This window comes from Polypterus senegalus, chromosome 13, assembly GCF_016835505.1.
Source record: "Polypterus senegalus isolate Bchr_013 chromosome 13, ASM1683550v1, whole genome shotgun sequence".
Classification (NCBI taxonomy): Eukaryota; Metazoa; Chordata; class Cladistia; order Polypteriformes; family Polypteridae; genus Polypterus; species Polypterus senegalus.
Window position 1 is genome coordinate 87,569,999 of NC_053166.1, and position 27,997 is coordinate 87,597,995.

The 27,997-nt window shown below is 40.9% G+C and overlaps 1 protein-coding gene across 1 annotated transcript; it reads right to left on the reverse strand.

The window, feature by feature from the left end:
* Positions 1-14,356: 14,356 nt before the first annotated feature.
* Positions 14,357-21,351, reverse strand: LOC120543410 (ferritin, middle subunit-like). The gene is made up of 4 exons (XM_039776502.1): positions 21,133-21,351; positions 17,725-17,871; positions 16,014-16,139; positions 14,357-14,619 (listed from the first exon to the last, which is right to left on the reverse strand). Exons 1-4 carry the CDS (start codon positions 21,232-21,234, stop codon positions 14,470-14,472), a joined length of 525 nt encoding a protein of 174 aa, XP_039632436.1. The 5' UTR covers positions 21,235-21,351; the 3' UTR covers positions 14,357-14,469.
* Between the last annotated feature and the right edge of the window lie 6,646 nt (positions 21,352-27,997).

Here is a 27,997-nt window from a genome sequence, read left to right on the forward strand (position 1 = left end):
GCCTGTTCTTATCCCACAATAATTAGGTGGAAAAGAAAGGGTGTGGGACATAACTTAAAAGATCTGGAGCTGCTGTCCCATCCTGATTAGACACCAATGTCTCTGTATGTATTTATACAGACTCTGGCATACTCCCACTGTGCAAAGACTTGCTGTTAGGATAATCAGTCCAGTGTGGATTGCAAATATTATAAGAGTTAAAATAACACATCACGCAATATGTGTTCAGATCTCCTTGTATTCTCCTTCTGTATGTTGTGTGTTTTTTTCCAGGGTACTCCAGTCCCCTTACACATCTCAAAAGGTTAATTAGGTCTCTAAAATGTCTCAGTGTAAGTGAGTGTGCCTTGGATGGGATGGCATTCTATCCAGGGCTGGCACCTCCGTTTCACTCAATTCTGCCAGAATAGGTAGTGACCAACATGTACCTGACTAGATTTATAAATGCATATCCAATATCTATGTTTATTTTTCCATCTGAGACCTGCTACACTCTTTCCTCACAGAATCTTGCTCATCACAGCTGGATTCTTCTTCCTCCATCTCTCATTGGCATTTCCAGGTCTTGGCATCATGTTCTCTTTACTTGGTCATCACTTCCCACACAGGTCAACCACCACTTGATTCCTGGGACATAAACTTGAGTGCACACATTGCACAGATTGTGAAAACCAATCATCTCAGTCAGTGAAGCTAAAGAGGAATTCCATCAGCTTGACTAGTCAAGCTCCTGACCTCAAGGATGGCATTACTGTGGAATATTTCCATTTGAACACCAAACGTATACATCATACAGTAAATATCAGGTAAGAAGATTTATGTTTTCAATTAAATAACACAACATTTTTATTTATTGTGGTATACATGGAGTCAACAAGATGCTGGATATTCTTCACTGTGCAAATTGGGAGGCAGCAAAGTCTTGCTGAGAACAACTCTTTCCACATCATCTAAAAAACACTCAATGCTGTTGAGATTGTGCAGACAATGGATGCTCACAGTTATGTTCCTAGAACTGTTTAGTGACAATATGTGTCTTTTCTTGCTGTAAGTGTTCATCAAAGTGTGGATAAACTGTAGTCATGAAGTGATAATCTTAGTCAGCAACAGTGTTCATTCAAATGTTCTTCAGTGGGTATCAAGAGACCTAATCTGTGCAAGGAAAACATTACCCACAGCATCAAGCTGACGCCACCTGCCTGTACTGTTGACACCAAACAGGGTAGCTTCATGGACTCATGTTGCTTCACCAAATTCTGATCCTTCCATCAGTATGATGCAAAAGGAACCTGAATTCCTCTGAAATGATAATAATATACCAAACATCTCGAGTGGCCAGTGTTGATGTTTCTGTGCCCACTTATGTTACATTTTCTTGTTTGTCGCAGACAAAATTCACAGCTGACACAGTCATCAGCTGTCACTGCCACCTACCAGGCTATGTTCATGGTTCCTAATGTCATTTGTTTTGTCCATTCCAATGCTCAGTTGAACACTAACTGATGTTAGAAAGACTGGTCTGCTTTATATATACTACACACCCATTGTGTAATGTCGAATTTAGATAGATAGATAGATAGATAGATAGATAGATAGATAGATAGATAGATAGATAGATAGATAGATAGATAGATAGATAGATAGATAGATAGATAGATAGATAGATACTTTATTAATCCCAAGGGGAAATTCACATGCTCCAGCAGCAGCATACTGATAAAAAAAAACAATATTAAATTAAAGAGTGATAACAATGCAGGTAAAACAGACAATAACTTAGTATAATGTTAACGTTTGGGTGGAATTGAAGAGTCGCACAGAGTGGGCGAGGAACGATCTCCTCAGTCTGTCAGTGGAGTAGGACAGTGACAGCAGTCTGTCGCTGAAGCTGCTCCTCTGTCTAGAGATGATGCTGTTCAGTGGATGCAGTGGATTCTCCATTATTGACAGGAGCCTGCTCAGTGTCCGTCGCTCTGTCACGGATGTCAAACCTCACCAGTTTGTCTTTAAGCTGCCTCCCCAGCACACCACTGCATAGAAGAGGGCGCTTGCCACAACCGTCTGATAGAACATCTGCAGCATCTTATTGCAGATGTTGAACGATGCTAGTCTTCTAAGGAAGTATAGTCGGCTCTGTCCTCTCGTGCACAGAGCATCAGTATTGGCAGTCCAGTCCAATTTATTATCCAGCTGAACTCCCAGGTATTTATAGGTCTGTACCCTCTGCACACACTCACCTCTGATGATCACGGTGTCCATTAGGGGCCTGGGCCTCCTAAAATCCACCACCAGCTCATTAGTTTTGCTGGTGTTCAGGTGAAAGTGGTTTGAGTCGCACCATTTACATGAAGGTGGAAGGTGTACCTCATGAAATGGACACTAAAAAAAAAGCAGATGTATACATATTCTCTTGTAGATTTAAAATCAACTTTTCAGATGAATCTGTTCAGTAGACCTCACAAGGATAGTCATGAATGGTGTTTAACCAGAAAAAGGAAAACCTGAGTAGAAGGCATGTGGTTCTATGTCTTCTACCTGGGTGGGTATCTTGTTGTTGGGGGGTTGCTCTGTGCCACATTGTACAGGCAGAATAGTAGCACTAGGCTTGTGCTGAGGGGACTATCTGACTTATAATTAGTCACTATAAAGGATTCCAGAGGTCTGGAGGGTCCCCACACTTCTCTGATATCAAGGCTTGTGTTTCTGCTGCAGGAGGAAAAACAGAAAAAAGGTGTACGGAGTCTGTCTCTGTAAATACAACATCAAAATTCTGGGTGTCTGCCCTTTTAAAGAAGGAACTGTGCAGCTCCTCATATTACCGCTAATGGTATCACTATTGTTATGTGCCCTGTTCTGTAATATTATACCACAGCAGTCCTAGATGTGTTCAGATCCTTTTCACACTTGCTGTGTTAAATCTATCAGGTATTCTCCCAGTGACCTCTTGTTGTTTGTTTTTTAGACACTGTGTGCTGCTTTGTTCTGATGATGTATTTTCATTTTTTCATCATTATCATCTATATTATATTAATTTGTCTTTTCCTGGTGTCAATAACCTGAGTTGGTCTGATCAGGGCTCCCTATGCCCAGCAACCCATTTCCTCCACCCTATTTTGAGAATACCTATGCTATTGCAGGATGGTTGAAATACAGTATAATCCCCTCAGTAAAGGGGCCTGCCCCTCAGACTTGTCCTAGTGAGCCACATCTTGTACACCTTGCAATTGAGGAGTCCAAGAAAGTATCCTAAATACATTGCCAGAACACCTCAGCTGGCTCCATTAAAGTCCTCCTGTATTGCTGAGCTCCTTACCCTGTCACAGACGCCTTTTCAGGATGAGTGCTGTTACTGATATTGTAACAAATGAAGACTGACTGAAGAAAAATGCAGCATTCCCAAGGGCCTGTGAGAAGCAGTGGTGCAACGCTACCCATGATGTCCACTCACACTAATGTCAGAGGTGTACAGATTTTTCCCATTTTGTAATGTTTCTCTTGTTGTTATTTTAAGAATAATTATATTCTTATTCAGGTGGCACGGTGGTGCAGTGGGTAGCATTGCTGCCTTGCAGTTAGGAGACCCGGGTTCGCTTCCTGGGTCCTCCCTGCATGGAATTTGCATGTTCTCCCCGTGTCTGTGTGGGTTTCCTCCCACAGTCCAAAGACATGCAGGTTAGGTACATTGCAGATCCTAAATTATCCCTAGTATGTGTGTGCCATGCCCAGAGTTTGTTTCCTGCCTTGCCCCCTGTGTTTGCTGGGATTGGCTCTGGCAGACCCCTATGACCCTGTAGTTAGGATATAGCGGGTTGGATAATAAATGGATATTCTTATTCCTCTCCTATCCTTTGGATTTATTCATCACCCTTGAAATTTCTGTGTATGTAACAACTGTCCAGACTTGCTGTTTACAGAACAGCTGCTGATCTCCTAGTCCACATATACTCAGGTATTTTTTAAAACATAACTTTTTGTATGTGTTTTGGCTTTTTGCCCACACGCAAACTTCATTTTAGGTCCCTGCTAATGGACCTTTTGAAAAACTCCTTCCAGGGTGTAGCTGTTTAGAAACGCCATTTTCCCTGTTTATGGGTAGACAGGGATAATGGAATTTTTGTCTTGTAATGTCAGAGTGAGCACAGGTATCTTCTTTGTTTGATGTCAGTGTGTGAACCATTATCTGTTTTATTTACATGAGGCAATTTTGTGCAATGGCAGTTGTAGCTAAAGTAGTTCTGGTGTTAACCTTGTTAACAGGACTTTTTACATGTTTGTATTTAAACTTATGATTACGTTATCACTGTATTGAGCAACAGGGACATCAGAATGCGCTACAGAGGTCACTAATACATTAAACACTCTGACAATACAGACCCAGCCGCCAACGTTGCCAGTTTTGGACAAGACCCGGTCTGACTTCTAGTTGGTGGGACAACTTTGAGAACAAAGTGGTTGTCGCTGAAGAATGGCGAGAGAATTTTCGTTTGTTAAGGACATCACTGTTGTCTTTGAGTGAGCTGCTTCGTCTGCACATCAACGAAAGACAACTGTAATGAGATCAACTGTCATTGTTGTCAAAAAAGCTCCTGCACACTAGTCTTTTTAGTAGATGGGGGGAGATTATGCCAGACAGCAAACACCTTTCTTTGGGTTGTCAAGGCAGGTGGTTTCTAAAATAGTAAGGCAAGTAGGTGAAGCAATTACTATCCCTTTGGGCCCTGTGCATATATAATTACCTGTCACTGAGTCCATAGTAGAGGAACTTGTAGCAGAATTTCACAAGCCCATGGTAACCCTCAGTGCATCGGTGCCATGAGTGGGACTCATGTAGAAATAAAGCAGCGATCCACAAATTCCATGGAATATTTCTCTTAACATTCATACCATCTGTGATTACCAGTGTTCATTTATTGACATTGTGGTGAAATAGCCGGATCTCCTCGTCAGAAAAACAAATTCTAGAACAGAATTGCGGACCCAGCATATCCATCGCCTTCATTTTAGTAGTGCAAAGCCGACGCCAGAGGGAGGACAGTCAAAACACATGTCAGGGGCTCCAAGCAGGAGGGTAAAGCCATAGCAAATGAAATGGAAATCCCTGCAGTGTTCAAATCAGGTCGGCGTCGTAAAAGACCAAGACGTCTTGGAGTCTGACGGATCTGATGCAGATGCAGATGATAAGGATTTCCAAAATCCAGAAGTAAAATTCAGAAGAGGCACGTTTCACGCAATGATGGATTCCTTAAATTCAGCATTATCCAGGCATTTTGAAAGCCTAAACAACATAAGTTGCCTTTTTTGTCCAATTTCAAACTTTAGGAGCATGCGAGCATGGAGGAGATCTCAGCCTCTTGTGCAAAGTTAGATGCAAAATATTCAAAGGATCTGCCACATCATTTGAAAGATGAGGTGATTCACGTCAAGAACGTGTATGATGCAAATGTTAAAGTCCAAAGGTGGGCACTGTGATCATTAATATCACATCATGAGATACACATACAGAAATAAAAACTTTGCAAAAGGATGCGTTGACTCTGTTAATAATTTTAATCCAGAGCTGCCAGACCCTCCACGCATCATGAGACATGACATGTAATACGATATTATATTAATTTAATTATGGTTGCGCGAAATTTCAATGTGACTGACGTTAACTTAAGTGTAGTATAGGCACATCACTCGATCAGCTTGGGGAGGCAAAATTATCATAGTAAGGAGCCAGGGGCCCAGGTGCTCAGCCATAATTGTCGGGCCCAAGATTTTCTGGCGGTGGAGCTGTGTAGTGATGAGGACCCTGGTTATATGTTCCTTGTGTCAAGGAAACTCTGGGGACATCTCAGAATAGTACTGCTCTAAGAAAACAGCTAGAATGTCAGCCTTAGTTTGGAAAGATTCCCAGTCTAGGTTTTCCTGAGTTTTGCTGACTTTATATTTGAGCGTGATACTGAGGAATAAACAGCACTCTCAGTCCACAAATACAATTCCCCCTTACCTCTATCCGCCATTGCTGTTAGATTTCCTAAACCGGTAATAACTTTTTTTCAGGCTTCTGATTGGCCAACATGGTGTAACGGTTAAGGTTATGTGTTGTTTTGGCTTGTTCTAGACCAGTGATTACCAAAAGGGGGTTCGTATGCTTTTTAAAAGGGGTTCACTAAAAAAATATTGTAATGGCCAATACCAAAAATATTAATTGTAGGCAAATATATTCACAGTACTATTAATAATACAATAATAAAATGGGTCAACAAATCAATTAAATGTCAAATTCATGAATATTACCTCAGTCACTTACGCATTGTGATGGAAGATTCCGTAAAATTGTCGAGTCGCAACAGATGACAATCTGTAACACAATGAGACGCTACGCCTCTGGCGATGCGTGTACGTTCTCGTATGATCCGGAAACTTCCAATTCAGCAAGCAGAGAACCCCAAATCTGCTAGAAAGAACAAGAATAACGTCTGCTGATATAAAAACGCCTCAATCAGACAAGGGAGAGTAGAGTCGAATTGAATCGTACAAGACGCTTAAGATCCACGACTAATTTTAATTAGATAAATTGGTAGTGCATAGTGTGTGTAAATAAATTATGATAAAGACTTTTTACTTAAACGTGCGCACATCGAACGTGAAAGTGAATAATTATTACTCCGTAATTTTATTATGTATCGATAGTTAAAAACAGGTAGTTTTATCAAGTCTGACAAAAAGCTGGATGAGCAATCAATTGCTTCTTCTTCTACTTCAGTCCTTGATTTGGTACCAACACAGGGTGATGACACTGAATGTTGTAGTGAGCTACCGTCTCTCCAGACTGAAAGCAAGGCAAAAATAGGCGAACATAGTAAGACAAAAAAGAAGAAGCGAAAATATGACAGCGACTATTTACGAATGGGTTTTTATTTTACCGGGGATGAGTCGGAACCTAAACCACTTTGTGTAATTTGTAATGAAGTCCTGGCCAACAGCAGTTTAAAACCATCACTTCTTCGTAGACACATTGAAACAAAAAATCCAACATACAAGGGTAAACCTATCGTAATGACTACACAGGAGGTTCGCCAATTTATTCCGGTGTTTTGAAGGGGTTCACAAGGAGAAAAAGGTTGAGAATCTCTGCTCTTGACAGTGCTTGACAACAGATTTTTGCGTGTGCCTGTGGATGGAGATTTTTTAAAAAACAGTGCGCATATGCACATTTTTTTTTTATGAACTAAGAAGGAAAACTCCCATTTTAAAAAATACCTGGTTACATTTGGACTAGGCCAGTCATTTTCTTGGTACATTTTGTGTATGACATCAACTTTCTTCTGGTACATCACTTGTTTACTTGACCATCTTCATAGTTTTCCAAAACCAATCCTTATAAAGTTCAATTGTTACCTCTAAATTATTCTCTCACAAGGAGCAACTAAAAGCAGTGAATGTAGCTGTTTAAGACTAAAATAAGCAATTAACGATTTAAAATATTAACAAGCAAGACAACTAAAATGAAGCAGGAAAATGTCACATGAGCAATAAGTGCTTTATCAGCAATAACTGACTTCTCTTTAACAAAAACCGGTAGCCAGTGAGGCCCTCCGCGACTGACGTTGTTCACCCCACCCTACACACACTGGTAGGAAGGTTGTGATTGTGACTGGTGCATGACTTATAAAGTCATACCGAATTTGACTCTACAAATGAAGGTTGCAGAAATGGAGTCCAACGGTGTACAACTACTGCCCTGGCTTGAAGAAAAAATGGAATGGCATTCTTGCTTAGTGTGCGAGCACTATTGGCCTCATTTTGAGTTTGTTGTGAAGTAAACACACCTGCTAACTGCTTTTACAGCTGTAAACCACCAGGAATATCACTGAGAAAAATAATATGAGAGTGGACCGCATTACAAAGAGATACTGTTGCTTGCTTTCAGCCCCTGAATACTGGCATTCCATTACTTAGCACTTTACAAAGATGCTCTGACATTTTTTGACTGTTGTTCTTAACTGATGATGACATGAAGTTTGCACCCATTTATGGTAATAGGTTCACATGGTGACCACTGTTAAAGTCTGTTGGCCATCTTTCCTATTATTACAAAAACTGTTCAAACGGCTTACATTCTGCAGTCTTGTTTTTTTAGGAAAGTTTACAAAACAAATTTGAAATGGCTGAGTCCAATGTCCACCAGCTGCAGTTAGACATCAATGGAAAAAGAAGAACAAATCGTCTGGATGTTGACAAGAATGTGTGCTTTTGTTTGTACATCTGAGCAGAGAAAAGCTTCACCAATCTGATGGAAGCAACACTGGACAAGTTGAATGGCTGGTGTTGGAGGTTTCAGTTTATTATGTGATAGTATGCTCTCACAGCCAACAATAGGTAGTTTCAACTGAAAAACATAAGGGCCATGTTTGGAAAAAAAAGGAAAAAATCTGCAGCTCTCTGCTTACGGGGTAAGAAACTCCTCATTTGTTGCACTGGCTACAGCAAACAGTTATTAGGAACTGGAGCCAATTGTGATTTATATTAAGGTGACCATCCGTCCCCGTTTTCCGGGGACAGTCCCGTTTTTCGGACAACTGTCCCCACTCAGAAACATGTCCCCGTTTTGTCCCCGGTTTAAGATTTCGTCCACGATTTGAGCTGGTTCACTTTTTTGAATGTATCTCATCACCACGATAATTTGAACTCGGCGCGCATGCGCGGTGTTTTGACGGAGGTTATGCTTCATCGCGTCGTGCAACTTTGGAGAGAAATCACGTGATAAGCTTTCGCTTTGTACTCTTTAGTGTTTAGAATCCCTACTCATGATCTGTAGATTCTAAGAGAGGCACGCCATGCTCTGCCTCAGCCTGTGGCTGTGTCTACACGTGGCTTGCTTTCTGGATGCGACAGCAGCGTGGCGGCTCTTTTCTTCCGCCTGTTGTTTCTGCATTTTGGCACGGTGATCCCTGTGATTCAACATGAGTGCTAAAAGGAAGTGTCACTTCAATGATGGGCTTCAGCGTGAATTTCCGTATTTGCGTCCGACCCCAGATGCTTCTGTTGTGATCTGCAGCGTGTGCGACTCAAAGTTTTCCATCAGTAGTGGTGGGAGAACTTCAATGAAGGAACACGAGGGGAATAGTCTACGCTCCTCTATACCCCCCCCCCCATGTCCCCGGATTGGCCCAAAAAATTCTGGCCACCTTATTTATATTGAACCAGCCAACCCGCGGCGTACCATACGCCGCATAATCAGGCTGTTTTTTAATGATTTCTAAGCACAGGCAGAAAATTAATATTTGAAAAATCGGTAATGTAATAAATCAGCAAGAAAAGAAACATTGTAACAATACACGGAACGAACCAACACACAATCGTCCGTGACTGAAAACTGGCGGAGCGCCATCGCTCATGTGCCTACCTCCAACTCGTCACTTGAGTCGTTGTTGTCTTTGCATAGTCCAGATGCACCTTGGACTCATGTAGACTTTCCGTGTTCCTGCAGGAGCATCTAAGAAGACGCATGTTTGTCGTGGATGCGAATTGCTGTATGTAGCGTGTAAAGCAGTTTGCTATGGTGCACATTGTCATTCGTTGTAACCGAAAACTCGGTTTTTAAAGACTGCTTACTTCATTGTGTTTTAACCTCAGTTGTAAAGGATTGTTTTAAGGATCCCATGGGATACCCCTCGCAAACCGTTTTACACGCTGCACATGGCGATTCACCTCCGCCGTGGCTCCTTCCTGTGTGCGCCATAGGTGTCTTACTTGTCGGCGGCTTACTGAATCCACGCCCCTTCCGGCTTGCTTTCCATGGTTGTCTTGCCTTTCCATGGGTGTCTTGCCTTAGTGAATTATATATATAGATTATTTTTATGCAAAATTGCTATTTTTGTATTTGATTTACTTTCACATTGCTTTAATGAGATCATTATGTCTCCATTTGGTTTGCCAGTTTCCAATGAATGCTGCCATTCTGTGTGTTAGTTGCATGAATGCCACTGTGTTATTTGTATCAATGATCCCCATTGTTAGCTACGGTCACAATATAAAATGTCATCATTCTGTCCCTATGAAAGATTGCAGAGTGCATAACCTTGCATTTGAATTGTAAAAATATTAAAGTAATTACTTACTAAGTTTGTGGCAGCCACCCGTATATTATCCATGGCTGCAAAGGGTTGATTTTAGAGACAAGTGTCTTGGTTCGAGTCCAGACATGAACTGTTGAAGGTTTGGAAAGACAGTGGTTTTAAGTGACTAAACCAGAAGTGATGTAGGGGAACTGGAAGTGACCTTCTGACATTAGTCTAGGCGCTGGAACCGAAAGTGATGTCATCCTACACACCAGAAGCGGAAAGTAATATCATCTTGGGCGCCAGAAGTGACGTCTTCAATGTTGAATCAGACAGGTTTTCCCGCAGCTGGTCTGTAGAGATAACAGGAGAAGGTTTAGTGCACCCCACCAGCCCCTGACCTGGCATGGATTTACCTTTGCCTGGTCCATACAGCTTCCTCCTACTTGCACGTGCTTGACAGCATACAGTGGGAAACAATAATAGTCCATCACAGCCTTATCTAGAGCATTCATTGTAAATCTGAAAGTGTCACCAGTCATGGGGTTTGTTCCCAGGATGCTGAAGCCAAGACAAAGCAGCAGTAACAAGAGTTACATGTATTAGCACTCTCTGACACACAGGAATATTTACAGTTGGGATGTGTTATCCATCTTTAACCACTGGGGTACATTTTCAAATCAATTTTTTCAGGTCTTTTAATTTCATGGTCATAAGGAACCTGTGCCTATAACAGCAGCAAAGGGCAGAAAACAGTCCTGGATGCCATACTCATCCTCTGCATGGCACACACACTCACATTCCCTGACATCCATTGTGACCCCAGGGCCAACAATGCAGCTTCACATTGAAGCTATTTTATATTACATTCGATCTAACACAGAAATATTTGGACATGCTCCAAATATGTGATGTGATGAAATGTGTTAAGGGTCTGTGGTGGCGACAGATATTTTTTGTAATAAAAACAGTGCAGCTCAGGCTTGTCGGTGTGGGTGCATGTCGCGGCAATGCCATGCAGCTCTGAAGTATTTGATGAGGAGATTGGCTGATTGCGAATTCACATGCGAACTGGATCAGCTCAGCCAGTTACCTCATTGTTAGGAAAAGCACCTGCAGCCATAAAAGGAATAAGAGAAGTCCGAGTAAAATAGAAATTAGGGAGGTTGAGAGGGAATCGAGAGAAGGGATTGAGGAAAGAAACAACAGAGAAAGAAAGAGAAACGAGAGTGAAAAATCAAGAAAAATTTGTAAAGAAAGAAGAGGATTGGGAGCTGGGAGTCAGAGTAGTTGGCAGGAGGCTAGTGGGTCAGGAGGAAGACCCTCATGGATTTGAGAGGAATGGGGCTACAGGGTTAGGTCACTCCCGCTGAGCACCCAAGGAGCAGGTGCGGCCAGTTGACTTCAAGGGATCATCCTGTGGATGTCTAAAGGATAGTGGTGGGACAATGAAGCCGAGCTTGGGCATTCTAGCAGTGACCAGCTGAGGTGGCTGGAGTGTAAGGAGTGCTTGCTGGCATCTCTTACCAACTGAGGAGACCTGATGGATAAGGAAGGAGAGGTAAGAGAAGAAAGGCTGTATGGTATGCTGGTGGAAGAAAGAAAAGCATCTTGATTTCATCTTTGTGTTTTTACCTGATTTTAGCCCTTGTTTAGATTATCTGTTTATAGACTGATTTTACCACCCATGATGAGCATTGATTTTATTGGATTATATATTTCTTGGAGAAACTGCACTTTATTTATTTATTTAATACTTATATGAATAAACTGCAAAATGTACTTTAGTTATACCAGTCTTGTTTTGTGTGACTTTAGTGCATTAGTCCATCTCAATTTCATGAGTATTGATGCCCCAGATTCAAGAAGATACCATGCTGTGGGCACCAGGGCTTCACAAGCTGGTATTTGTGAACAAGATGCAGAATGTGTCATTAACTGAAGACAACTCAGGCAGCAGTATGTTCATCAGATGATTTGAATTAGTGGTAGATTCATAGCAATTAATGCAAATCATACCATTTGAATTTTTAATATACACATGGTTTGCTCTATTTGATCTTTGAGAATAAAGCTAATTTATTTTAATTAAATAATACACATAATTTAGAGTTAGTTATTTACTTCTTCCATCCAATGTTCCTAGGTTAGTCTTCAGAACATCACAACCCAGAACTGGATAAGCAGGTCAGAAAACAGATGGATGGATAACTGAAAACTGGACGGTGATATTGACTCTCTGGCCATTGAGCTCTAGGAAATATCACACTAGGAGCAGAAGGGTGTACGTTGGGTGACAAGGTTTATTTCAGTGGTGCTTTGCCTTATTTGGCGTCTTTTTGTGGGATCTGAAGGTAAATTCATCTGAAATCTTTTTGGATCGCAGTAATAGGACATGGCCATGGTGTAGGAACACAGACCTGACGTGCAGTATGGTTAGATTTGTATGCATTTACCTTTGACATATCACCTTGCTGATATCACATCTTTGCGAGGTGTGATCAGTAAAACCACAGTGAAATATTGACAGGAGACCATTTGTGAGTAGTGCTGATGGAAATGTCACTGTAAAGGTATGTCCCTTGCCACTGTAAATTAAAAAGAGGGAATTCTTCCCCAGTCAGTGGAAAGAGCTCACTTGTGCACTTAAAGATGTATCAATAAAAGCGTACTCTTTTTAATATTCAAAGTTCTCACCCAACACACATCTTGAACCTGGTATTTGTAAGGGTGGATGCTGTTTTGTAGCCCCTTCTGATTTCTTTCATGGTTAGGGGCAATCTCACAAAGCTGGATAACTGGGACATGACTGGCCTATCTTGGTCCACTCTCCTCTCCTCCCTAGGAGAAGCTTTGCTACCCAATTATTTAACAATCTGACCAGAATAACACTTTCAAATCATCCATTTGAGGATGACAGGGTGCTGCAGTCCCTCCCTCAAGCATTGGGTGTTTGAACCAGCCCTAGACAGGGCCACACACAAATCCACATCCACACTCACACTTTCATAATTTAGAATTACAGATTACCCCCAACACAAATTTATTTGGTGTGAAAACTGGAATACCCACAAAATAACTCAGGCTGTTGCAGGACAAACATACAAACACCACTTTGACCAGGTGCAGGATGTTAGATTCAATGAGGATAGCCAATGTGGCATCCCTCAACACTGCAACAACAACATGTATTTATAAAGCGCGTTTTCATACAAATTATGTAGTGCTTCACAAGATGTAGAAAGAAAAAAGAAAAAAATTAAAAATAAGATTTGGCAATACTAAGTAACAAAGTGGGCAGTGCAGTGGTAGCACTGCTGCCTCGCAGTTAGGAGACCTGGGTTCGCCTGCTGTGTCCTCCCTGCGTGGAGTTTGCATATTCTCCCCTTGTCTGTGTGGGTTTCCTCTGGGTACTCTGGTTTCCTCCCACAGTCCAAAGATGTGCATTGGCGATTCTAAATTGTCCCTAGTGTGGGCTGGCATCCTGCCCGGGGTTTGTTTCGTGCCCTGGGATTGGCTCCAGCAGACCCCTGTGACCCTGTAGTTAGGATATAGCGGATTGGATAATGGATGGATGGAAGTAACAAAGAATAAAGTAAGGTCTGATGGCCAGGAGGACAGAAAAAAAAAACCCAAACTCTGCAGGGGTCCCAAGGCCATGAGACTGCCCAGCCACTACTGGGCTCCAATTACTATTAATTTCTATTTTGAATGAGCAGATGATAAATGAATATTTCTGTGGCTCTGTGGCTAAGGATCTGTGCTGGTATCTGCAAGGTTAGCAGTTCAAAGCCCATTACTGCCAAAAAGGATTCTGCAGCAAAACCTTTATGCTGAAAATTGCCCCAAGAGCTCTGTACATTGGATAACCCTGTGCACTGAACCCTAAAGGTCAAGCGAAAAGACAATTTACCCTTGGGATTATTAATAAAAATATCAAATCAAGCACAATGTCAGATAATGTAATGCTGAAATGGCAAATATTAACCCTTTTAATTATGCATCTATCCATTTTCTAAGCCTATTGCAGCAAGCATAGTGTGAAAGGCTGGAAAAATCCTTGAAAAGGAGGGGATAAGGCCCTGGCAGGGTAAACACACACACACACATACATTATTTAATTGAATTTGGTGGTAACAAAAGGATTTACGCAGGTGAGAGCAGGGGGAGATCTTTCCTCTGCTTTCATCACTTAAGATATTTGTTCATCCAAGTTATTTTTAGACTGCAGAGAGCACAGACTGGACACAGATGATGAATCGCACCCAGCCAAGTTCATTCAGTCATTAATGAGACACATTGCAGCAAAGGGTTTTGCCTCTAATCTTTATTATGCTTTTCTAGATTACTTGGTGCAGATTTATTTAGAAAGTTGTTGTCTAGTTTCTTCAGGAGGCATTTGTGAGAGGAGATGAGCAGGTTACTCCTTCAGGGTGAGCTTGTCGAACAAGTACTCAGCCAGCCCACCGCTGCTGGAACCAGTCTTCCTCAGGTTGGTGATGTGGTCACCCAGTTTCTTGATGATCTCAACCTGTTCTTTCAAATAGTGTGTCTCCAGGAAATCACAGAGCTGTGGAATTAAGATAGAAAGGGATGTTGAGAATCAAGAAGTTTCATGTCTGGACTGGGGATCATTTTCATATCACATTTATCATCTCCTACATTTTGTAAACACACCTTTAATATGAAGACCTAAGTTGTTTTTTATGCACCACATTGTTATGGTAACTTGTTCTATGTATCTACAACTTTATGTTATGCATAAAAAACAATTCCAATATTCATATAACATCTATTTTTAAACCTGCTTTTTAAAATCAGGTCAGGTAAGCAATGATGGGATAGCAAGAACTTTATCAACTCCAAAGTGGATAGCAGTCTTTTAAAGGACAGATTCATGCCATTGCCTACGTTCTTTTTGTTATTGCAGAAAATTTGATGTTTAAGTGTCAGCTTCAATCAGCTTTGCTTATTCTTTTGATCTTTGAAATGGTGCCCTGCTCATTGTTTGAAACCTTTAGCCTTGAAATATGGATGCCTTTGATCTTCTTGTCTATTGCTGTTACACAAACCTTTTAGCTGCACACAATATTTCTCACCAGTACCTAATGCAAGTAATAATTTTTAACTTGTTCTCCACAAACTATTCTATATAACCAGGCACCTTATAAACCTTTGTAATGTCTTCTGCACAATAAGACTCTCTAGTCTTTCTCATAAACCATACTTAGTATAGTTCTGCTTATTATGATTTCAGTCTCAACTTCAATTGTCTAATTATTCATTGAATTTTTGATTTCCCTAAACATCCATCCATGCATTATCCAACCCGCTATATCCTAACTACAGGGTCACGGGGGTCTTCTGGAGCCAATCCCAGCCAACACAGGGCACAAGGCAGGAAACAAACCCTGGGAGGGGTGCCAGCCCACTGCAGAGCTTCCCTAAACATGGCAATTACAAAAATAGGGAGTTATGAAGGAGACCAAGATAGATAATAGGGGACTCATCCGTCTGCTTTAGTGGTGCTATCTGAGCCAAAAAGATCAGATCACCTCCAAAGCGCTAATTCTTAAATTTCTAAAGGTAAATGAAGAGCAGCTCCCATTGTTCTGTGTTTGCTGTCTGAAAGCGTTCGTAATACCACATAACTCAAATTATCTACATCGAGGTTGTGAACTTCACAGGATGGCAGATTATTTATTCATCAACTTGATACCAAAGCACAGGTGTTTGTCAGCTTTGACTTCACTGGGTAAATGTTATTTCTAAATGAACAGATGTTTTTTAGTAGTTTAAGATGTGGGATTTCATGGTGTCACACTTTTGCAAATTCATGTCTCTAGTAGCTTCTGTGCTCTGTATATTTTATATGTAAATGAAGGCTTACTCTTGAGTCTTTGAGATTTGAGCACAATAAATGGCCTGTCTGGCACAGCTTTACATGCTAATCTTTATACTTACGTGAGGGTCCACACGATCAGTGGCAACCTTGTGCACATCCAGAAGAGCCTGGTTGATATTCTTCTCCAGCAGTAGTGCAGTCTGAACAGCATCCAGACCACTGCCCCACTCATCCTTGTCAGGTTTCTGAAAGTAAAGAAAGAACATTGATGTCACACTGGCATGTCAGCCTTGACAGGTCCGTTTTCAAGGGTAGAATGGGGGTTGCAGAATGTTAGCTTATCTGTGATGTGAATGTTATTATGCAGTAACCAGAACAATGACAATTTGTTGGTCTTTAAGATCGAGCAATATCACCATCTGTAAGCTACAGTGTCTGCAAACAACTGTGTGCCAAGGCACCATGGACAGCAGAGAATGAAACAAGAAAATGCTGAACACTGATTGGGCATCACACCTGTAGAAAGGTTTGTCACATGACCTAATGCTTTAAGGAATAAGTGCCATTGAAGTAAGGAGCCACGTGAAACAAGTACTGAAGTATCACTTGAGGTGGAGGTAAAAGTAGAATTGTTGTGTGTTATCACATTCTTGTCTATCTATCTATCTATCTATCTATCTATCTATCTATCTATCTATCTATCTATCTATCTATCTATCTATCTATCTATCTATCTATCTATCTATGAAATGGGGAGATGCCTCACTGAAGGCCCTCTACCACAATACTGAACCCTATCTGTTTATCTATCTATTATAGTAGATAGCACCTATTGCAAGATAGGGCAAGGTACCTATTGGATGGGTCAGCCCATTGGAAGCTCAAGAAGAAAGGCATTCTCTGCCTTAGCCACAAAGATGGCAGAAGATGCCAGTTTAGAACTAGGTATGGTGCCATCCCGGAAGAACTGAATTGAAGAACCATACCCGGCCAGGTGGTCAGTGTGACAGAAGAATCGGGCGAGACAAGTGGTCAGGGCTACATGCTCCCCCAATACATTACATGACATTATCCCTGGGCACCACTACCAGTATGGACACCCACAAGACATACTGGGAAGTGTAGTCTGAGGTGTGGTTCTGTGAGAATTTGTGATTCTTACTCTCGGGAACTTCTGCTCGATCCGGAAGTGCTTCTGTCAGGCTATGCCCTAGCATTGGAAGTACTCCCAGGTCTAAGATAAAAGAAGCCGCTCAATCTCACCCAGAGAGAATGAGGAGAGGAGCTGGACAACAGTCGTCTGAGAGAAGTGGAGTAATAAAAGAAAGAAAGATAGAGGGAGAGAGAGGAGCAAAGAACATTTGTGGAAACACAATGTGTAAGACACTTGTTGTAAGGTACTTTGGATAATACACCTGCTCTATTTGTTTTACAGTTGTGATTAAGGAGTGCTGCAATGCCCCTTACTGGATCTTAGTGGGTCTCATCTCTGCTGCATCTGTTCCGGCTAGGATATGTGTATGCAGAGTATTAATATATTTGCAATCTCCAGATACACATTTTATAAAAAAAAAAAAAAACAAGCTTGTCAGGTTAACTGATGATTCCAATTTGTCAAAGTATGAGTATGAATTTGAGTGGGCTTTGTTCTGGACTGGTGTCATATTCACGACTGTTTCCTTCATGGACCCAGATACTGTCAGAATGACCCTAAATTGCTGGCTGGTTTTATAATATATTTGTTAGGCCAATTGAAATTTATTTATTTAAATTTCTGTTAAGGTAATCAGAGCTCCCCACTCTTTTCTTAGCCCCACAGCAAATTCTCACCCTGATGTCTTGCAGGAAGATGCGGCCACCCCTCTTGTTCTGGAACTCCATGAGCTTGTCGGCGTGTTCTTTTTCCTCTTCGCTCAACTCCTTGAAGAACTTAGCAAAGCCTTCCAGGGCCACATCATCACGTTTGAAGTAGTGAGCCTGTGTGTTAAGAAATAAGTTTGGAATGAAATGGGACTGTAAGCTGCAAAAAATGCTGCAGATAAATATAATTTAAAATTAAATGTATGCAAAGATGTTGCCCAAATGTCTAAAATATTTTGTACTCCAAACCTTAATATCATAGCCTTATCTTTGAGAACAATCAGTCCGTGATCCTTAAATGATCCTCGCTCCATATACAGTACTCTCTGTAATGTTCGGGACAAAGACACATACCTTGATTTACCCCTCTGCTCCACAGTTTAAATTTACAAATTAAACAATTCAGATGCAATTAAAGTGCACATTGCAGACTTTCACTTAAGGGTATTTGCATATATTTCAGTCACATGATGTAGAAATGACCACTTTTTAAATATGGTCCCCCCATTTCAGGTCATATTTAGGACTTTGTTGCATGTCACAAAGAATTTGAAACTGTGTTTGGACATGTAAGGATGTTGCTGTCACAGTTTAGATTGTATACAAATCAAAATAATTAACAGGATCAAAGAAACTACTCGTCATTAAGGAATTTTCTAACAACAGGCAGACAAAACAATGAACAGGTCAGGTTGGGGAGCATGCACTGCTACAGTGTGTTGCCGCAACCACCACACGACGAAACAGCTTGGGATCCTGGCTGGCAACCCCCCCAGGCAGACACGAAGGTCCAGTCCCACCCTCTGGAATTGACCAACCGTTGCAGCCAGGTGTTACATGAGCATCCCATTGAACTGGTCCAGCCAGTCGGGTCCTCAACAATGTGGATCCTGCGAGCCAGATCACCCTCTGCGAATCGCGCCACATGGCCGTAGTGCTGACACTCCCTCACAATGCAGGTAATGTGCCTCATTTGGGACTCCTTGAGCCACCGCTCATTCGACACAAAGTCAAACCAACGGTACCCAAAGATTCTCTGAAGAGACCCAGTACCGAAGGAGTCCAGTCTTCACCTCAGGTCACTGGGTAGTGCCCATGTCTCGCAACCATACAGCAAGACAGGAAGCACCAGGACTTTAAACACTTGGACCTTCGTCATTTTGCAGAGAACACATGTGTCACATGTCATTCAGAGCTTCTTCCAGGGCTGGTGTTCAAATTCTTGTTTTGTGTCTTTGTTGTACATTTTTGATTTATTTGGATGTGTTACTATTTCTTCTGTTTATGATTTGCTGTATTCTTTACATCTAATGTATCTGTATCTAAGCCCATGTTATGTTCTATGTTTTGTGTGGGTGGTCCTCAAAGAGGCAGAGTCACATGCAAAGCCTCAGCCAGGAACTGCCCCTCCGCCCTGTAAATTTGTAGAATCACCCACAGTCCCTGGAGGTTCATCGTGAATGGATTCTACAATTGGTAAGTTGTGTTTTGCTGCGCGTAGTGCTTTTTTGATTGTTTTTGAATTTTTTGACATACTGCTTTATTCTCTTGACCTCTCTTTGGTCTCTGCATTGAGACTTTGTTTGCTTTTGGATTTGCCTTTAACAGGTATTGTGTGCCTTTTGTGCTCTTTAGAACTTCACAGTTTTACAGAGCAGTTTTTGTGAAGAATAAATCTTTTGTTTTATAAAAATGTAACGAGGTCCTTTATGTGCCTAGCCAGGATTTTTGATGCGATTTCCACCTCTACTGGGCATTTTTGGATGTGTTTTTAGGTCTTATGTACTTTGGGACTCATAATAATTTGTTGCTAGCCTGGAAATAGTGCAAATTACAAAGATCTTATGGTCCAGCTCATAGATAATACTTCACTCACTATTCATTATATGAACGTTTGGTGAATAGTAAATACAAAGGTTTCAAGGAAGGGTTCACATTTGATTAGTAGTAAATAAGAGTTTTCCTGATGTTCAAGTGACAAAAAATTTGCACTAAGTGCCTGATTGTGAGCAAAATAAACACAAAAGTGATGTAAATAATTAAAACTGTAAAAGCCAGAAACACCAGATGAAAAAAGTCCAAAAACAGTGAACCAAATACACATTTATCAAAAAATAAATACTGTAGTAGCACACATTGCTAAGAAAAAAAAGACAAACATCTGAATCAATGAGTGGACAGTGTGATCGATGCACTCATAAATCCATTTACAGCCTAAAAGGGTCACTCTGATGCTACACCTGCCATGCATAATATGCAGCCACACCCAAGACCACCCGTGTCATATGATTTTGGATTCTACACAACAATAGTGTATCTCAAGCAGTTCATTTTGAGAAATATCATCACATGCATCATTACAAACAATAAGATTAGATTGTCTTTTACCTTCATAGTAAAGCTAATACAAAATGGAATTTTGGAAATTTTTTACCACTGGAAACCCAGAACAGAGTAGACAATTATGTTGAATTTTATATGTACAAAAGGTGGCATTAGTGGATGAATGGAACCCGCAAAATGTATTTCTGGGACCTTAGGAAGAAACTAATCCCTAAATCTTTGGTTTTGGTGCCCACAGTAGAATGCTACATAGCATTTGTGGCTGCTCTATGGAAAGTTGTTACCCAGAAGGTTGGTGTTTGGTGAGTCTAGGCAAACAATTATGCATGTGGTCCTCCTCAAAGCTATAACTCACCAGAGGTGGTTTATAACCACCCAGATCATACAGAGAAGTGTTGAGAAAGTGACCGGCAGTGCTTTTAATGTAAGGTACTGCCTGTTGTTGTTGTTGTACTACAGCCACTAATCTGTGGGAATCACCCAAGTAAAAATCTCAAAGTACCATGTACATATAACAATACAACTGAACTTGAAACTGATTTAAAGATTATGCCATTGCAGAAGGGTCCAAGCCTAGCAACCATGTGTTGTATTGTTTCTCTCTTGTGGGCCATCCACTTGGAATTTAATAAAGTTTTTTAAGAACCAAGTCAGCTGCATAAGGTTTTATGATTAAAGCAGTTTGCTAACTCCTTATGGAGACAACACTAAGCAGACAGTTGCCTCTCTTAATATACTTGTCTAAAAGATTATTTTTTTCCTCTGATGTGATTTTAAGCCTAAAGACTTCATCAAGAGGGCCCCCTCAGGCAGGAGCTGACACAGAATGAAATCTTCACACACTACTGATAGAAAGTAACTCACCTGTATTTTTACAAGCTTTACGTTTTACTCCATTGGCCATGCTGTCTTTCTCAGGGATGAGGGTTGATTTGTTTTCAATACTATTTTTTTCGTAAAAATTGATTTATTTGTATGGAATGATCACAATAAAATCAATAAAATAAAAAAAAAAATAAAAAGAAAGTAACTCACCATCGACAGGTAGGTGTAGGAGGCACACAACTCCATGTTGACCATGCGGTTGATAGCGGCCTCGCAGTCGCTGTGATAGTTCTGGCGGACCTGAGATGCCATTGTGATGGGTTGGTTGGTATCAAAAGAAATAAAAGCAAAGTTAGAAAGAGTATAGAATTTCGTTCAGTCACTGCTGAAGCAGAAGTTCTGGTTTCTCTGGCTTTCTGAGGTGCTCTTTGAAAGTGACAGCCAAATTTATAGTATCATCGGGAGGGTTGTGCTAGCAGTCAAACCAATGGAGGAGGGCAGGTGCCAGCTGAGTTGTGAGTGTAACATGACCTCAGTCCCCTATGTGCAGTGTCACACTGAGACCACATTTAATTAGAATAAAGATGACATCCTGGTGCTTGTTGTTGTCTCTCACTAAAACTCATTGATATTTCTGTTCATGAGCTTTTCTTGTTTTGCAAGGCAAGCACGTGTTGTTTATTTTAAGAATCATGTCTTTGATTTCCATTGTTTTCTCTTTATCTTAACTCTGAGATCTCCATCTTCTGCAGAAAACACAAAATGTTCTCCGGGCGTAAAATCAATAATTCAACCTGCATATGGGAGTGAAACTGAAACCATGTGTGAATTAACTCTTGGAAGAATGAAAGAGTGGCATGATGCTGATGTTTCTCCCGGACAGGTACAGCTTTTGGAATAGACAAGCAAGCATGACTCAGCTGTGTCAGGGCTGCCACAAAGCAGATGAAAGTGATAACAGTTCAAGGTGAATGTGGTGGGAGTAATTATTCGGTAGTTTTCATGGAATGACATGGAATGAATGACAGACAGATAACTAAAATAAACAAGACATAGCTTAAAAATTCAAGATCTGAAATGGATAAATGGACTAACTAATCTTGATGGGGGTGGTGTAGAAGTAGAGTGGTCAGTGCTGCTGTGACACATTTAGAAGATGTCCTGGTTAATCAAAGTCTGTGTGGTGTTCAGATGCTCTTCTGTTGTCTTTGTGGGGTTTTATACAGGTTCTCCAGTTAATAATAATAATAATAATAATATATTTTATTTTATTTATTTTATTCTTTCCCATGCTCAAGGCACTTCACAGAATTTAAGAAAGAACGGCAGGGTATACAGTATATAGCATTGTACAAACCAGATAAATAAATAAAGAGGATTAAGACAGTAAATTCAGAGAAAGCCTAACAGACAGCATAATTGATGGCCTAGTTGCCAAAGATGTGTAGATTAGGTTAAATGGAAAAATTGATTTGGTCTGGTGTATATGTGTGTTGGTGAGAGTGCCCAGCAAGTGGTCGGCATCAGGTACTCTTCAATCTAAATGCAGGGGCATAATGTACGGGTGGGTCTGATTGGAGTTTTTGGCTCTGTGATGTCCAACATTGGTCCCCACATTGCACTTAATGTTGCCCAGAGAGGCATCCCATTACCATGTAAGCTGATTAATCAGGTTCAGCAAATGGATGGATCATCTTGACAGGCCAGTGGTATCACATAACTTACAGTACCTTCAGAAAGTGTTCAGACCCCTTCACAATTTACACACTTTGCTGTATAGCAACCTCATGCTCAAATCATTTAAATTTATTTTTTTCCTCATCAAGCAACATTAAATACCCCAGAAAGATAAAGCAAAAACAAGATTTTAGAAATTTTTGCTAATCTTTAAAAACAAAAAACTGAAAAATCACACTTGCCCAATTACTCAGACCCTTTACTCAGTACTTCATTAAAGTCACTTTGGCAGGGATTACAACCTAGTGTCTTCTTGCGTAGAACGCAACAAGCTTTGTGTAACCGGATTTGAGGATTTTCTGCCATTCTTCTCTGCAGATGCACTCAAGCTCTATCAGGATGGATGGAGATAATCAGTGGAGAGCAATTTTCAGGTCCCTTTAGAGATGTTCGATTGGAATCAAATCCACCTAAGAACATTTCCTAGACTTGACCCTAAGCCAATCTGTGTTACAATGGGTCCACAGCTAGAAAATCAGTGGGCAATTTTAAATAAATAATAATGCCTTGAGAAGGTGGAGGCTCCAATTGGGTGTGTTTCGCTCCATGGTTAATTGGGGAGCTGGCTGACTGCGCCACATATACATGTGGAGACAGGCGGATTAGTCAAGCACTTCAATGACGCTGCGGAGGGAGCGGCTTCTTGCACCCGTACCCAATTAGGGAGCAGAAGATAAAGGAGCCTGCATGGGATATAAGGGGAAGAATCGAAGAGAGAGAAAGAAAAAGAAAAGAGAGAACTGAGCCATGAGAACAGCATCAGGAGAAGAGGCAGGATGAGCCAGCAAGTGTGTGAGAGACAACGCGGTCGTAGGCCTGCAATGGAGCAATGGATCAGCAACTCTAGGGGCACATCGCCCCCACTGATGGTCTGGAGGAGTAGATACGATCGAGGCAGAGCACTCTCCAGGGATCCAAAATACTCCAGGGGAGCGAGAAGGATGACGGGAGAACAACCAACCCCAAGCAGCCTAGCTGATGCCATTTCAGGCAGCCAAGACGGGGGTCGGGTTGGTAAGGACCACGATTGCTAGTGTCTCCACCAGCTGAGTGAATATCCAGTGTGCTGGGGAGACGAAGGACAAGATGTGCTGGGCTCATCCAAGAGTGAAAGGAACATTGCCTTGATGATTGTGTTGGTGGTTTTTATTCTCATTTTAATTCTTGATTTTTAACTCCTGGACAGTCACAATTTTAAAGGATTATTTATTGAAGAGTTTTGAGTACTGAAGTTTGTTTTTGGACAATATTTTTTTTGATGGCTTTAATTAAAGCAGTATAATCATTTTATGCAGCTACCCCTTTGCTGTGTGTGTCCTCATTTGTTTGGCTCATCACTTGGTTACATTAGAAACAGTGGCAGGTTCAAGAGGCTCATGAGATGCAACTGGAAACGTGGAGATGACCTGCACCTTCACACAATACTGTCCAGAGTTCAGAGTGCTTTGGAGCAGGATTTCATTAAGGTTATCTCTGTACTTTTCTGTGTTTAGCTTTCCTCCAACCCTGACTAGTGTCTCAGAATCTGTCACTGAAAAACCAACCCACTGCATGATGCTGCCTCCACCTTTGTAATGGTATTATGCAGTTGAGTAGCAGTGCCTGGTCTCCTTCAGATTTGATGCTTAAAAATGTGGCTAAGCACATCAAACAAACTTGGCTTCATCAGACTATCACCATTATCATCAGAGAATCTTGTTTCTCCTAGTCTGAGAGTATTTTATAGGTGCCTTCTTGAAAACTCTTAGCAAACACTTATGTGTTGTCTGGCTACTCTGCTGTAAAGCCCAGTGGATCTCAGGACAAAGAACACCCTCTAGCTTTACTGTTTTCCCTTTTCTGCTACATATTTTGTTGAACTAACTCTGGACCTTTTGAGCAAAGTCCTAAAATTCAATACATAATGTGAGTTGTAAGCAATCCATTGTACATTTTTACCATCCAGTGTGACCTAGACTTAACATTTATAGAAATTGATAGGTTATACGAGGTGTGATCAAAAAGTATGGTGAATGTTGATGCAGAGCACCGTTCAAGAGCAACGCAAAACAATTCAATGCAGGTTCTGACATGTCCATCCTAGAGCCTAGTTTGTGACAAGTTTCAACTTGTTTGATACTGGCAGTCGTTTGTGAGCCACTGTTGAGTTCAGGTGTGTTTTTCAAGTTTGTCGTTAATAATTGATATCGAGCAACGCATTAACATGAAATTTTTGTTTCAAATTACAAAAAGCTCAGGAAACCTATCAGATGTTAAAATTGGTTTATGGTGACACTGCATCGACAATTAAGACTTTTTACAAGTGGTTTGATCAATTTTGTAATGGATCTGACTCGGTTGAAGACGAGAAAAGATCATGACGTCCTTCAACATCAATAAACAAGAAAAATGTTGAAACGGTTTCATTCTTCACCATGAAAACGCTACTTGTCACACATCCCTTCTAGTATGACAATTTCTGTCGAATAAAAATGTTACGCTGTGTCCGCATCCACCTTTTTCGCCAGATCTGGCACCGTGCGACTTCTGGCTGTTCCCTAAATTGAAAATGACTATAAATGGCAAACAATTTCAATCTATGGAGGACATCCAGGCAGCCACAACAGCCCTACTAAAGACACTATCGAAAGAAAACTTCCAGAACTGCCTCACAAAGTGTCAGGAGCGTTGGGATAAATGCATTTGAAGTGGAAGAGAGTATTTTGAGGGTGGCTAGTGGTTGTAAATCTTTTACTGCAATAAACGTTTCTTTTTTAAAACATTCACCGTATTTTTTGATCACACCTCGTATGGTTAAGCCTCTGCAGGCCACTAGTGTGCATCATATGTCACACATACATGCAGGATGCAAATACACATATTTATATATGTCCTGAGCTTATACAGTAAGTGTTAAAGTTTTAGTAGAACTTGATCCTTAGCCTTAGTTCCTTTATTTCTTGCTAGTTTAGTTTTTTATATTTTGTAAATTATTGTGTTGCTCTTGTTAATGCAATTACCTGTTTTTTTAGTTAATTATATTCCTTAAAGCTTTTTCTTGTTTGTAATTTTCCTTTTTTTCTTTTAATTATACCAGTTTAGCTTGTAATTTTATTAGTCTCTAAGTTGAGCCCAAGGGGGCAGGGCCTCCCACTTCCTCAGCTGAAGATCAATAAGAATTTAGCAGGCTTCAGACTAGTTGCTGTTGAAGTCAGACACCACCAGTCCTGGCAACCTCTGCCAACTGGCCGTTCACCCCAAATTCTGTAGCAGAGTCTGTGTTGGGCCGGCAAATCTGATGACAGAGCTTTCAATTCATTAATTTCAATGCTACCTGTATATGAGTTTACTTTTCCTTGGGCAGGAAAACAGCTTCGCAGTAGAGCAGTGGCACAGAGTGGCACAAGATACCAAGAAAAGAAACAGAACAGTGTAGGGTTAGTAGCAGTTCATAATTATTGGAATGTTTATATTTTAGAATGTTTGCTATGTGGAAATTAGAGTTGCTTCAAATTGGAGAGCTGGCCAGGTGTGCTACAAAACGCTCTTTACACCTCATCCCATAGATGTTCAGTAGGGTTGAGATCCAGAAAGTGTTAAAGCCACTGAAACAATTAAAACCTACTGGAAATGTCCGTCTAAATGTAGAAAAACTGCAGCAATGAAGGGATGAACTTGTCAGTAAAGACGTTCAGATATGCTTTTCCATTGAAATGCTTTTCAATGATAGTAGGGTCATAGTGTGTAATTAGTAATTATTTCCCACACCATGAAACTTGCCTTCACTGACCTTTACTAATGACTTCAAACTAGGTGGCTCTTTGGACACATATTGCTCACTCCAAATTCTGACCAGTATGATGCAAAAGGAACCTGAATTCATCCTATAACTTTTTTTTTCTTTTTCTCAACAGTTCTGTAGCCACTGTAGAGGAACTTTTAAATAAATATCGCTAAACAACATTTGCACTTAAGATGGCATTCATTAGGTGTTGTTTTCTGAGATGACTTTCTGCACATAGTGTTCAATTCAGATGTGATTTGTATGAATTTGCCCATCTGTTTGTTTAAATGATTCTTACCATTTTCCTTTTAACTCCTCTGACATATAAGCCGTTTTGTTCACAGTATGGACTGTCACTGGTAGATTTTCGCCTATTTGTGTTATGCTCAGTAAGCCATTGTGTTTGGAAAGTCCATCCATCCATCCATTATCCAACCCGCTATATCCTAACTACAGGGTCATGGGGGTATGCTGGAGCCAATCCCAGCCAGCACATGAGCAAGGCAGGAACAAATCCCTGGGTAGAACACCAGCCCACCACATGGCACATATACAACAAGCACACATTAGGGACAATTTAGGATCACCAATGCAGCTATCCTGCATGTCTTTGGACTATGGGAGAAAACCCACGCAGACATGGGGAGAACATGCAAACTCCACGCAAGGAGGACCCTGTTTGAAAAGTCTATATTGAAAACTGGTTGGGAGAGTTCAACACATCTATTGCCAACTATCTTTCCATGCTCAAAATCACTCATTTCAGTCATTCAAACACTCAACTGAGCTTTAGGTGACACTAAAAACGTTGATCTGCCAGTTTTATACCACACACTGCTATCATTTGAGTTACAACACATTGAAATGTAGGACTTTTGTGAAAGTGCAGGAGTACCTGATAAACCCAGTAAATATTTTAAATGTGCCCAAGCTAAAAGAGATGATACAGCCAGGCTGCAAGGACACAACTGCTTTACCCTGGCTTGGTCAGGTCAGTCAGAATGACATGCAGCTGTCAAACACTGAAGACCTGGGCAGAGGCAGCCAGGGGCAGAAGAATTACGGAGATCAGCTAAATCAATGCACTCCTCAGCCAAGTGTCCACACACTGCTGCTTCAGAGCCCAGAAGGGGTGTGACAGTAAAGGCCACAAGACAGCTTTAAAGCCTGAGGTACCCACACAGTTTTTAATTACAAAACAAAATCCGTTCATCCATACTTTCTGCAAATTATTTTTGCTATGCTCTAATATCTCTATAGAGAATTTCAAAGCATGCTGGGATCCAAATAGCAACCCTAACTACTGTGCCATCAGAGCAGCAATAAGTAGCCTTAAGAAAGTAAATCTGAACTGAATCATTTAAAGAAAAATCTAGAAATAGCTTGAAATATCTGATCACGTGCCATCCACCAGCTTTGTGCCCAGCTGACTCTCATTTAACTAAGCAGGTTAGAAAATGAATAAATGAGCAAAAAAAAAGAAAGGTGCCAAGGCAGCCTGTTGTGACAATGTCTTCGAGTAACTGACTGAATAAGTGAATCTATGAATTGTGCCATTCACTAGGAGCTGATCCC

What these genes read in the sequence shown, in the direction of transcription:
- LOC120543410 (XM_039776502.1), bottom strand. Translation starts at nt 21,234, where the DNA reads ATGGCATCTCAGGTCCGCCAGAACTATCACAGCGACTGCGAGGCCGCT. An exon ending in CCTACACCTACCTGTCGATG is followed by an intron (nt 17,872 to 21,132) that starts GTGAGTTACTTT and finishes CTTAACACACAG; the next exon opens with GCTCACTACTTCAAACGTGA. An exon ending in TCTTCCTGCAAGACATCAGG is followed by an intron (nt 16,140 to 17,724) that starts GTGAGAATTTGC and finishes CTTTACTTTCAG; the next exon opens with AAACCTGACAAGGATGAGTG.